This window comes from Protobothrops mucrosquamatus, unplaced genomic scaffold (genome assembly GCF_001527695.2).
Source record: "Protobothrops mucrosquamatus isolate PMUCROS unplaced genomic scaffold, P.Mucros_1.0 scaffold10, whole genome shotgun sequence".
Classification (NCBI taxonomy): domain Eukaryota; kingdom Metazoa; phylum Chordata; class Lepidosauria; order Squamata; family Viperidae; genus Protobothrops; species Protobothrops mucrosquamatus.
Window position 1 is genome coordinate 5,691,401 of NW_015386397.1, and position 13,599 is coordinate 5,704,999.

General features: G+C 37.6%; 1 protein-coding gene across 1 annotated transcript in view; it reads left to right on the forward strand.

The window, feature by feature from the left end:
* The window catches only part of ATP6V0A1 (ATPase H+ transporting V0 subunit a1), a 54,030-nt gene extending 41,319 nt beyond the window's left edge, over positions 1-12,711 (forward strand). The window contains exons 19-21 of the mRNA XM_015810464.1: positions 1,057-1,174; positions 1,777-1,948; positions 11,041-12,711. Coding sequence (XP_015665950.1) covers positions 1,057-1,174; positions 1,777-1,948; positions 11,041-11,134 — 384 coding nt within the window. The 3' untranslated portion in view covers positions 11,135-12,711. The remainder of the gene's footprint in view (positions 1-1,056; positions 1,175-1,776; positions 1,949-11,040) is intronic.
* Positions 12,712-13,599: the final 888 nt, after the last annotated feature.

The following is a 13,599-nucleotide window of genomic DNA, read 5'->3' on the forward strand; positions in this document are numbered from 1 at the left end:
ACTGTTGTAAGTCGAGGACTACCTGTACTTTTATCACTTTTTTTCCTTTTTGGGGGGGAGGATCATCAAGTTTTTGACACCTTGCTAGGCGACTGGTGGTACTCGGATATTGCCATATCCTAAAAGTGGTACAATGGGTGAAAAGGTTGAAAAGCCCTGTTCTAAAGGGCAAATGGTAAGAAAGTGGAAAATTCAGCAAATATAATGAAGAAATAGATAAGTTCCTATCCACAGCACCTACTTTAATATTGAAAGTATGAATAATGCTTGTTAATGCTCAAGTCTCACTAAGACCTGGTTTGTGGCAGTCCTATGCTCTTTGACAATTTTTGTCTCCTAGTACAACAGAGGCATTGAGGAGGCATGGAAATATAGGCCACAAATATATAGAAGTGAGAATTATTTCCAAATTTAATGCTGTGCTCTTTACTCCCAATGCATAGTTTTTAGCTGATTTGCTTGAACCTATATTGCATCTTTCTTTGGACAAGCAACTGTGTTTTGCAGTTTAGTGTTACTTTGCATAAACAATCATTTTATAGTAATTTTATTAGAAGCTACATTTAAAAATATAAAATCTATACAAATTTTAAAAATTAAAAGATTTAAAAGAAAAAAATAGAAAAAAGAAAGGAAAAATAATGTAGTAAAGAAAAAGAAATAAATAAACTACTTTTCCCTACATCAGAGCAAGTATAAACACTTTAGTAACTTATCATCTTCTCTTAAAGTACAGCAAATGATCCCTTCTTCCCATATCCTATCTCTTATCTGTAAACAAATTCCTAAAGACTTGTTGTTTAGTCCTCAGGTAAATAGTCTGGGGGAATAATCTTCATTTTGCCATTTCTTCCCCCAAAGCCCACATTAAGTAAATAATCCTAAGCCTAGCTGTCATAGATTTATGAGGGCCTAAGTACTACCTGCGAATTTTGACTATCTTTGCAATAATATTAGTTACTGCTGTTACTTTTATTGCCTAACTTTGCAAAAATTCTATATTAAGTGCTTCATGCTTTGTTTCTCGCTTAGAACTAACTTCATTTTCTTCTGCAGTTTAATTTTGGAGATACTGTTGTCAATCAGGCTATCCATACCATTGAATATTGCTTAGGATGCATCTCCAACACAGCCTCCTACCTGCGTCTCTGGGCACTCAGTCTGGCTCATGCACGTGAGTAGTTTCTCCATGACTTATCTGAGCGTAGTGAAGAGGAAAGGTAAATTCCAGCCATGAATTAAAAGATCAGTTTTTCCCTTTTATTGTTAGTGTAAATGAGGGGAAGGCAATCTAGTACTCTGTATGAATCATAATTCATAATTTTTTATTATGACTCCTATAACCCTCTGCTTTTGGCCATGTTGACTAAAGTGGAAGTTGGAATCTAAAACAACTTGGGGATTATGGCTTGCACTATTCATTTCCTTTATTATGCTGTACATAAAGTTAGAATGCTGGAAAATATCATGTGCACCCACTATTTTTTGGTTCCTTATCAAAATCGTTTAAAGTACTATTTATTACAGTAAGTATAAAATATTTCTTGAATCAGGATTTGTACTTTCCACTGTGGAATGGGTGGGGAATCCTTTAGAGGAAATTGTTCCTGGGGTGTGTTTCAGATGTATGACTAATTTGAAGAACTGGCATCTCCACACTTTCTAGGCATGATCCTTAGATACCTTAAAAAAGGCAGCCGAAATGAGGTTAGAGCCTGCTGGTCTCTTTTCTCCAAGGCTAGTTTTCATTGATTTACAGTTTTTTTCTCTTCACAGAGCTTTCTGAAGTCCTCTGGACCATGGTGATTCACTTGGGTCTCAGTATCAATAATCTGGCTGGTGGTTTGGCCTTGTTCTTTTTATTTTCTGTCTTTGCTACTCTAACAGTAGCCATCTTATTGGTCATGGAAGGTCTTTCAGCTTTTCTGCATGCCCTCCGTTTACACTGGTGAGTGTCAAGTAGTTGATTTTCTGTTACAAACAAGCCAAAGTCATAACTCGGTAATAGTATTTGAATGTTAGATCTATAAAGACTCAGTTTTGAACCCTGCCAACTCCTGATGAAATTTCCAAATAGCATGGCCGTGTTCAGTCCATTTCCAATGAACCAAGGCTGTCTTCAGCAGTATTGCAGATCACATATTTCAGACGGGCCAATTCAGATCATGGAAAGAGAAAGAGCTTTCTTCCTGCAATTCAGTTGGTTGAATTCACATATCGTGCTGATTTTGGCAAATTGGGAATACAGCTAATATGATTTGTAACCCATGGTTCTACCAAGAGTAATATACAAATGGTTGCTTAGTAACTTATTGCTTGATGTAGAGTGGTAACTCAATAATTATCTCAAGGTGAGAATCTGAAGAAATCTCTTGTCAATCTTACTTTTAGCAATGTCCCAATCGCAGGATGCTAGCTATTCTGATAGGGGAACTGCCAAATTGAATTGCCTTTCTCCCCTCTCTGCCTTGGCTTCTATGCTTCCTTAGTGTTCAGCTTGAAGAGAAAACAGCTTCCATTACTGCACAGGAACTTTATCTTTTACTATTGAGAAAAAAATGGGAAGAAAGCTACCTCTCCTCTTGTCTGCATTGTATCACAGTGGAATCTTTCCCAAAAGTGGGCAAAGCAGAAACCTACCTACAAAGACATGTTTATTATTATTATTATTATTATTATTATTATTATTATTATTATTATTATTATTATTATTATTATTATTATGTTGTTGTTGTTGTTGTTGTTGTTGTTGTTGTTGTTGTTGTTAGTTGCGAAGTCGTGTCCGACCCATCGCGATCCCATGGACAACGTTCCTCCAGGCCTTCCTGTCCTCTACCATCTTCTGGAGTCCATTTAAGCTCACGCCTACTTTCTTCAGTGACTCCATCCAGCCACCACATTCTCTGTCGTCCCCTTCTTCTGTTGCACTCAATCTTTCCCAGCATTAGGCTCTTCTCCAGTGAGTCCTTTCTTCTCATTAGGTGGCCAAAGTACTTGAGTTTCAACTTCAAGATCTGGCCTTCTGAAGAGCAGTCAGGATTGATCTCCTCTAGGACTGACCGGTTTGATCGCCTACCATGCATTCTTTTTGACGGGCCCATAGTGCCAATGCATGAGACATAATTCCACCCTCTCACTGATTTATTACATAAACCTTCTCTCAGTTTTAAAGGGGTATTCTTGATTCTGAAATGGTATTTGCCAGACTGTTTTGCCAACATTTATGGAATAAGTGTGACAATGATTGTGATCTTTGAGAATGTGATTAATCAAACGGATTATAAGTTTGCATGCTATTATTTTTGTGAGCTAAGACTATTTCTTCAAAGTCTAACAGGCAAAGATTCTCCAGAATCTATCTTCGCTCTATATAGCCTTTTCTTGGACTTGTTAGTGCTACTTTTACTCTGCTCTGAGTCATAGCTTGTAGCACTTTTTTTCCTTGCCGTTTGATATTAAGTTGCTTATTTGTTGGCTGCGATTTCTTTTCTTGTCAGGGAAGTCCAGCTTTACAGAACAATAGAAGCTACACTATTTGCAATCATGACATCAACCACTATCTCAATCTTGCAGGAGGGCCCAGAGATCACTTTCCTTGCCCTGCCTTTTTTTCTTTGTGCCAAGTTCCAAACACAAAAGCTTCCCACATATTTGAACATAGGAGGTGTTGAATCATTTTTGGTTAGAGCAAAGTTCACCATCAATACCCAGGCTTGCAGAAATCTCTGCTGGTTATATGAGATCTTAAACTAAAAGTTTTGCTTGACAGAAAAACCAGATGTTTTTCAAAAGATGTTTCTGTCAATAAAAACAGAATAAATGGTGGACAGGGGAAGAAGGAGTGAGGTTCTCGTACACACACACACACACACACACACACATACACACACACACACACACAGAGAGTTTTTTACAATAACAATCTTTAGTATTTAGTAAACAACGTATGTCTGGGTTTACATATTTAACAATAGTAATACAGTTTCCATTCCTACCCTTTATTCCATTTTTCTAACCATTTATAAAAAATTTCCCGCGTTTCAAAGTATTCTGAATCTTATTTCTTTTTCATTTTTAATGTAAGTTTATCCATTTCTGCACAGTCCATGATTTTCTTTATTATATCTTCTTCAGATGGTATTTCTTCATTTTTCCAGTATTGAGCAAATGTAATTCTCGCTGCTGTTAATACATGTAATATTAAGTATAATATAGTTTCCTGAAATTATACCTAAAAGAAATAGTTTCGGTTTATAGTCTACATGTGTTGCTGTCATCTTCTCTAGCTACCTATGTATTTTTGACCAAAAGTGTTTTGCTTTAGGGCATGTCCGCCAAAGATGATAATACGTGCCTGGGTTTTGTCTACATTTCCAACAATTGCTAGACATATTTTTAAACATTTTTGCTAGTCTTGCAGGTGGTAAGTGCCATCTATAGAATATTTTATATAAATTTTCTTTATAAGTACCTGCCCTTGTTATTTTATAGTTTATTTCCCGTAAGTTTTGCCATTTTTCTAACTCTACATTGTGCCCAAATATTTTGCCCAAGTTATCATTGTTTCTTTAACTTGTTCATCTTCCATCTTTAAATTTAACAGAAAGCTGTACAATTTCTTAATCAATTTGTCATCTGATGACAATAGTATCTGGTCAAACGCTGTCTGATCTTTGTAAAAACCATATATTTTTGCATCTTTCTTGTATCTCATTTGCATTTGCAAATGTGGCCACCATCTATGCCCTGTTCTTCCAATTCTTGTTTAGTTTGTAGCTTCCCATCAGTATTAGAAATAGCTTTATAAGTCACAAGTTTCTCATAATTAATTAAATTTGGGTGTACAAACGCCTCCATTGTCGAAATCCATCCTGGTATTTTCATGTAAATTCTCGATTTTATCTTTTCCCTTGTCAAAAAGCAATGCATTTCTTACATAGGGGTTTTGAAAGTATTTATGAATTTTGTTCTTCCCATACCATAGAAAAGCATGCCATCCAAGCTGTAGGCCATGCCCCTCTAGGTATAATAATCTTTTGTTTTAAGGGTTATCCATTCTTTTAACCATGTTAGTGCAGCTGCTTGATAGTACAAAACCCAATCTGGTAGCCCCAAACCTCCATTTTTTTTTGCTTCTTGTAGGGAAGTTTTAAAACAGTATTACACTTAAAGAGTAGGTATGTGGTGGTAGGCATAATGAAGAAGATAACGAATTTGGAACTCTAGATTTAAGGTGAATGTATGTAATGTTTGGCTGTGGGACTTGCATGTTCAGTAGACTTTTCTCCAATAAAATTTGCAGGATGGTGACAAGATGAAGAAACTGGAAAAAGACGTCCTATTGATTTAATGAGCTTTCACTTTATGCATTAAGTTGGCATACAGTAATAACCTAGGAATTCTGGCTTAATATACCATAGCATGAATAAACTCTATTAGAACGTATGCTGTTGGCTCCATTTTGTACTTAGCTTCCTTTGAATGTATAAATTAAGTGTGGCTGTTGGGTCTTTTTCAGTATGGCTTATTAAGCTTGGATTGTGTCTTACCATATATATGAAAACCTTCCCATTGAGTCAGAGCATTGATCCATCCTGCTTTCTGGGATCCTTTTATCTAGAGGTGCCAAAGTTTGTACTTGGCTGCCTTCTGCCTGTGAAGGACTAGTTTATGAAATGAGTCACCTCATTTTCCCTTAGTATTCATAAGCTGTGAATGTGTTTGCTGCAAGGGAGAATGGAATGAATTCTTTAAACCACTGGAAAAATACTTTCCACTTCTCCCTGTTTTGCCATTCCTGGCTGGGATGGGTTTATCTTATAATTTTTAAGCAGTTGTACATTCCAGGGAGATGATTGCCCTGGCTGAGTCACAAACAACTTTTCAAATAAATCCTGGGTTTTCTTATTTCTATGCCTGCATGAGAAGATAGTGGATATTTTACAGTTATATAGTGCTGGTGGATTAGAGTCTACTTCTTGTACCACACAAAAAAATCGTTTGGCCAGTTTGTTGACAGCTAAGAAAGGCTGGTAAGATTCATTTTATTAGTTTAGATTATGGGAGACTTGGAGGAGAAGGCAAGCAGGGACGGAGTTGTACCCACGAGAGCCTGGGCAGCTTGAAAGTGGATCATTCAAAGACAATCATAGTTGTGCTATTGAAAAAAGGAATGTTTAGAAATGAGTTCCCTCTCGTGACATGTATTTGCATGACCAAATAATACATCCCCTTCAAGTTAAGAGTGAAAATCCAAAAGATAATTATGACCAGGAGCAGAAATAAGGTTCACCTGGTTCACCAAACTTACATGATACATTGGAATGAAATTGTTCCAGATCTGAATTTCAAGATCTGTAGAATTTACAGGCTAAATGTAAGGAATGACTGCTATTCCAGATAGCTAGGCCAAGGGAGTGTGAGCAGCAGCAGCAGCAGGTAACTTGGTGCCAATAGGATATGATACATTTCATGCCACAAATGAGCTGAACATTCCATTGAGAGTTGTGTACAGGTAGAAGGGGTGAGGAGAGCAAGTTTTGGAGTCAATATTCTCAGCTATGAATTTTGGAATATCCTAGAATTTAATCTGATTTAGAAGAGGAAAATTTGTGTTTCCCTGTTTTTATTATTTTTAAAGTAGTACTTTAATACTACTTAAATCAGTGTTTCTCAACCTTGACAATTTTAAGGCATGTGGACTTCAACTCCCAGAATTCCACAGCCAGCATTTCTGGCTGTGGAATTCTGGGAGTTGAAGTCCACATGCCTTAAAATTGTCAAGGTTGAGAAACACTGACTTAAATAGTAAGATTGTGGAGCTTGCCCCATGCGCTCTCTCTTTGAATAAATAATACAAAAATCTCTAGACTAAGTCTGCAACAGTCAGTGCCATTCTTTGGGGCATGGGGAGATCCTTGTTTCTAGATACAGGTAGTCCTCAACTTTCAACAATTCGTTTTGTGACTGTTTGACGTTACAATGGCATTGAAAAAAGTATCCTGTGACCATTTTTCACACGTATGACTATTGTAGCATCCCCATGGTCAAGAGGATCAAAATTCAGATGCTTGGTAACCGATACATATTTATGACAGTTGCAGTGTCCTGGAGTCATGATCTTTCGCAACTTTCTCACAAAGTCAGTGGAGAAGCCACATTCACTTAACAAGGTGAATGATCTACTAACTTAACAAGTCAATGATCACTTAACAACTGTGGCAAGGAAAGTTGTAAAATAGGGCAAAATTCATTTAACAATCTCTTGCTTAGCAACAGAAATTTTGGGCTCAATTGGTTGTAAGTCAAGAACTAACTGTTCTCCGTTGCTGTTAGCAGAATTGCAGCAATTCATAAATATTTCTGAGCTGTATTGCTGCTTGCCTTTTGGTATTAAAAGTGAGATAGATGAACACCCCTTTCTTCCCATTTGGTTGTATTTCATACCATTTTTGTCTGATGTTGAAGCACAAATGCTAGTTGTGCTAGCAGATGTTTGCTCTTAAAAGTTCACTGACTCTTAGTTTTGTGGCAGCAATTTTTAATGTTGACAAATGGGACTGTTTCTCTTGCCCCCCCAACTCTGCCAATCAACAGCTTCAATATAAGTGAAGAGAAGTAAAGTATGAATTTTTTTCTAGGTCTTAAGTTGTTCTTCTGTTGGTGAAATTGATAACTTTAATGCAGGGGTCCCTAACCCCCGGTCCACTGCAGCATACCAGCAACCGGTCCGCACAAATAAGCAAAGCCCCATCTGCGGGATGCAGGCAGCACACAAAACCATGCACCCTCCGTTCCACGGAAAAACCTCTCTCACGGAACCGGTCCCTGGTGCCCAAAAGGTTGGGAACCTCTGCCTTAATGGACTGAACAGAAGGTGGGAATGGCAAAAGAGAAGTCAGCGTGCTGGGGTTGTCAATGGCGAAGCAAAGGTGACTACAGGCTACTTTAGGGAGCCTCCCTTTGCTCTGCAAATATTTTTTTCCCAGTTCATGAGAGGTTGCATGCAAAATACTTTATCCAGTAAGATAAATTTTAGAACCTTCCCTCCTATTCTTTGCACTCCACATCCTCCACTTACTAGTAGGCTGCCCACTCTTCATTGTTTGTCATTGTTGATTGTTGCCTTAAGCAATGAGTATCTGTCCTGCTTCTTGTTTTTGTAGCAGGATTGGGTAGTCAGTTAGTCAGATGTGCTTCTCACTCTCACTCTTTTTGTTTTCATAATCCTTAGTAATTATACTACTGAATTTTGGCTACAAAAAATAAGAAATGCTGTACAGGTAATCCTCAACTTACAACCACCAATTGGGATCAGAATTTCTGTTGCTAAGCAAGGTATTAATTGAGTGAGTTGTACCCAATTTTACAACCTTTTTTGCCACAGTTGTTAAATGAATCGCAGCAGTTGTTAAGTGAATCATATGATGGTTAAGTGAATCTAATTTCTGCCATTGGCTTTGCTTTTTGGAAGCTGACTAGAAAGATTGCAAAGGGTGATTGCATGACCCTTTGACTGTGGAGATGCTATGATGGTTATAAGTGGAAGGATTGGTCGTAACTCACTTTTTTCAGTGTTGTTTTAACTAAACAAATGGTTGTAAGTCGAGGGCTACCTATACAGTTTATTGACACTTTCATCCTTGGCCTCCAGGTAGGATGTTAGATCCGGTTCCTGATTTAGGATATAGTTGAATATAGGCTGTGATGGAAAATATGTATCTGGAACATATCATTTCAGGTTACAGGTAGGGGCTTATAAAACTGAATGATTCTTAATAAACAAAAAACATGTACAATGAAAATAACATATAGGAAGAAATGTTTGGTTGAACATCGTTCCTCTGATAAGCTGTTTTGCTAAGTATAGGAACTTTAAGTGATGGCTTTTTGTTTTTTTGTCAGATTTTAATGAAGTATTCGGCCATGTTAGCCTAACTTCAATATGCTAGTAGTGAACAGAATTAAGTGACAATCGCAACCTTGAATTATACCAAATGTAGAGTTTGCAAAAAATAAGCAGCAATTCAAACTGATAGATAATGAATAAAGTCTTTCCCATTTGCTTTCTTTTCCGTAGTTTCACATTTACCTACAAACCAACTGAAAATTTTGTTTGTTCCTTAGAGCCTCATTACATTCTGTCCTTGATGAAGTGTGTGTATTTTAGTACAAGCAGTGAGATGGATGTTGTTTCTAAAAAGAGGCCAGTATTTAAAATGTTCCATTAAAATGGAAAGGCAGTAAATAATATTTTGAATTTTCTCAAAACCTGGCAGGCAAAAAGGGTGGAAAATGTTTCCTACCATGGGGCCAAAAGAAGATCACCAGACCTGTTTTTTTAATGAATCATGGAGTTTTTCTTTCCATGTTTGATGCCTGTTTATGATTGGGCAGCCTTTCAGTATAATTCTCTTTATATTCTGAGTGGAATTAAAATTAGTGGAAATTGTAGAATAGCACAGAAAAGGAAAAGTTGGGAAGAGATTTTAAGATTCTTCTTTCCCAGAATTTTAGATGGGTATAGCAATTCTCTGGTGGAATTGAGATGTACACTGCAGGTCTTAAAACAAGCTGTGTTCCTACTGGTAGGAACAATTCATTTGGTGACTGTTCAAAGTTACAATGGCATTGAAAAAAGTGACCTATGACCTTTTTCACACTTATGACAATTTCAGTATCCCTATGGTCACGTGATCAAAATTCAGCCACTTGGCAAAGCCCTTGAGCGGATCGGACCAGCCCTGCAGGAAGCGGATCCACTTCTCAAGGGCTTTGCACAACCATCAAGAAAGGGTAGCCTGGCCTTCCTTGCCCAACTCCAGCTGGCGTAGTTTTCCCCGAGCTTACCATAGCATCCTTCCATACGAAGCGTCCTTCCTTTCTTTCCTCCCTTCTGCCAGGAGGAAAGCAGCAGAAAACAGAGCTGCCATTTCCAGAATGGAAAAGAGAGACACGGGCCAATACAAGGGCAGCAAGAAAGTGCAGTGGCGGTGACGGAGGGCTGGCAGAGGGATGCCAGAGTTGGCAGAGGGAGGTGGCATGGGAGGCTTGCGCCCCCCAGTCATGATGCAAGCCATGGGAGAGTTGGTGGAGGAGAAGGGGGTGGTAGGGACCGAAGAAAGCCTCTCCAGCGGCAGACGTGGTTGTTGCATAGTGGAGACAGAGCCTTTCGCCGTCACACCCCCCCCCCCATCTTGGACTTTTGGGGAGGGTTTTTTCCCCTGCCTGGAAGGAAGTTGAACGAAAACCAGACATGTTCTAGAAAACACAGAGTTATCATAATCAGTTTGCTGAACTCAACAAAAAATTAGGTATGCCGAATAGGTGCGAACCAGCTGAATCCCACCACTGATTTAATATTTTAAAAAGGGATTCTTACCCTCCACTATAAAATAAAGTCTTTATACTTGTTCTTATTGAGGAAAAACATTAGACCATGTCAGTGTTTGACAGTCTTTCAGGGATTTTTTAGGAATGTTAACATATTAGAGCAGTCTTTTTCAACCTGGTAACATCCAGACGTATTGGTATTGCAACTTCCTGTATTCCTAGCCTGCAAGGCCATGCTACTAGATATTCTGGAAATTGCAGTATCAACATATTTGGTGGCTGTCACATTGGGGAAAACTGTATTAGTATATAAGTTGTCACTGTCCTCAGTGCCATTACATATGTTTTTGCATGTAGTTCTCTACTGGCATTTCATGCAACTTTAATCTTTTGCAAATGGACTGATGGTAACTCAAGCAGATTATAGAATATTTGGAACAGTATGTAATGCAACAAAATGTAAGAATCATAAGAAGAATCATTGTTATAAGGTGCAAGGTGTAAGTATGCACATTGCTTGTAATATAATTTTTACTACTATTTATTACTATCATATTTTGAATGGTTGCTATCCAAGGCAGTTGCTACATGATGACTATCTGTTTAGGAAATAAAATGTCAGTACTACTTTGGATTCTTAAAGTAATTTGTAAAATTTATGATAGTGTGCTACTTATGACTGCTTTTCATCTGTCTTTTTCTTACCAGGGTGGAATTCCAGAATAAATTCTACATGGGTACTGGGTTCAAGTTTCTCCCTTTCTCATTTGACAGCATCCGTGATGGGAAATTTGATGAATAATCATCTAGGAGACATAAAGCTTGGAAGTGTGCCACTAAATCCAGACCCTTACCTGCATGTGTGCTTATATATTTATATGTCTCCCTGAATGATAATCTGATGTGTAGTTTTCCTGTTGTGTCCACAATATTCTAGTGATAATAATGTGGTATTTCATTTAAAGTTTTTATTGAAGGAAGAAAATCCTAAAAGGATACTCAGAGAATTTCAGGGGTGGGGGGATTGCTACCAAAATTAAACTGTACTTTTTTCAAGTCTTGGATGAGCCTTTGGTTTTATGCCACAAGTACTGAGAGAGGAATGTTTGTGATAATAAAGGAGGATGACCTGGTGGTCTGCAGCTGTCTTGTTCCCCAAAACCATGGTAGCTAAAAGAGAAAAATCCAAGTTTCTAGTCCTATGAACTGCTTTAGATTTGGGGAAACACCTATATTGCATACATTTGTTCTGACAGCTTGATGATTAAAAGGGGCTCAATTATTCATCCATCCAACATGCACACTTTCCTTTCAAACTTTCAAAAGGATATTTATAGTCCCTACAGATTAGATTTACTAAGTACAAAACTTGCAATCCAAAAAGCAGCCGTTTGCAATAGCCTGCTTAGATGCTAGTACTCTTTCTGCATTTTTTTCTCAGTTAAATCACATCCACATCACATCACAGACAATGAATCATTTGACAGACATTTTAAGCATTTGCCCCTGCACAGGACTTTTTCCATATTTTAAATGTAATTTTAATCCCCGGAAACCTCTTTTCTGTAACATTTGAGGTGTAAACTAGGAAATGTAGATGGAAAGTCAATCGCTTTCTGGAAAAGTGACTCCCCCAAAACATTGCATCTTGGCATTGTCAGAAATCTTCTTTCCTAGATGAAAAGAGCAGGTGGAGAAGCAGCTTACTTGCTTACCCTGTTATAGCTGGCCTCTGTTTGGCTCCACATGATTAATTAATAAGGAAACATTTAATAACACTGCTTAAAACTTTAAATTGCTTGTTTTGTTCAAAGAAAAGTCAGAATCTTTCACCTCAGTTCTTACATGACCTTGACACCTATTACTGCTGTAGAGAAAAACTTGGTTACTATTGACATGTCTAGAGCTGAACAATTCAAGAGAGTGTGGTAGCTTGACAGCACCAGTAGCAGCAGCAGTATATATGTTCTTAGGACAGATTCTCCTTGAAAATAGGAATAGCTTGAGGGTAACACCTGCGTTCTCTTTGTGTGTGTTTTGATGCAGGAATGAATCTAGTATTGTATGCCTCTAAGATGCAAATTTATTCTCTGAGTGTCGTGTTGTGTTAGATAAATGTGCATTTTTCTGAAAGTGTTTCACATGAAAACCTCAGGGCCCTTCATTGGCACTTAAAGAATGAGCCTTGATTTGATGTGATAACCTTACAAGAGGGTGCAAAAATAACACTTTTTATTAGAAACTGTGAAATTCTAGGTGTTGCTGTTGTGTAAAATGCAAAAACCCTGTTTTGACAACTAGAACATGCAGTAAAGTTTTTCCCTATTTTCGTCATCAGCTAATTGCTGTATCTATTAAAGCAGTTGAAGTCAGCTGTAATGATTTGTGTTTTTTTAATGTATCTGGGGAATGAGATGGATGAGGGAGATTAAAAGTGAAGTGGGTGAACACGGATGTAGGAACACAGAAAAACAAATACCATACAATAGTCATTACAAAACCAAATTCTGATCAATTACTCAGCAAAGTTCTTGCTTTTTTTGGTAATCTTTGGGATTTATTATACAATTTTGCTCTTTGGTATAATTTTTGTTTCGCTACAATGAATCCCTTTCAATTATGCTGAAGTCCAATCCCATCCACTAAAATCAGAGTAGTAGTTTTACTCTGCTATTCCTTTGGCTTATAAAACTTCAATGGCTTTCCACCTACAAAAGTGGAAAAGTTTTCTTTAAACAAACTGACTCTTGAGTTATTTGTTTGTTTGTTTGACATATATAGGCAAGAAAATGATAAGTGAGCACCTGTCCAGCCTAGACGAGTTCAAATCACTAGGACCAGATGGATTACACCCCAAGGTTCTCAGGGAACTGGCAGATGTGATCTCAGAACCACTGAACTATATTTTTCAAAGATCTTGGAGCACTGGGGAGAGCTGATATAGTTCCCATCTTCAAAAAAGGAAAAAAATGGATCCAGGAAATTACAGACCTATTAGCTTGACCTCAATATCTGGGAAGATTCTGGAAAAGATAATCAAACAACGAATCAGCAAACACCTAGAGGCAAACAAAGTCATTACTAAAAGCCAACATGGGTTTGTCAAAAACAGATCATGCCAGACAAACCTTATTGCATTCTTTGACCAAGTGACAAAATTAGTGGATCAGAGGAATGCTGTGGATATAATTTACTTGGACTTCAGTAAGGCATTTGATAAAGTAGATCACAACCTACTACTCGATAAGATAGAAAAATGTGGGTTAG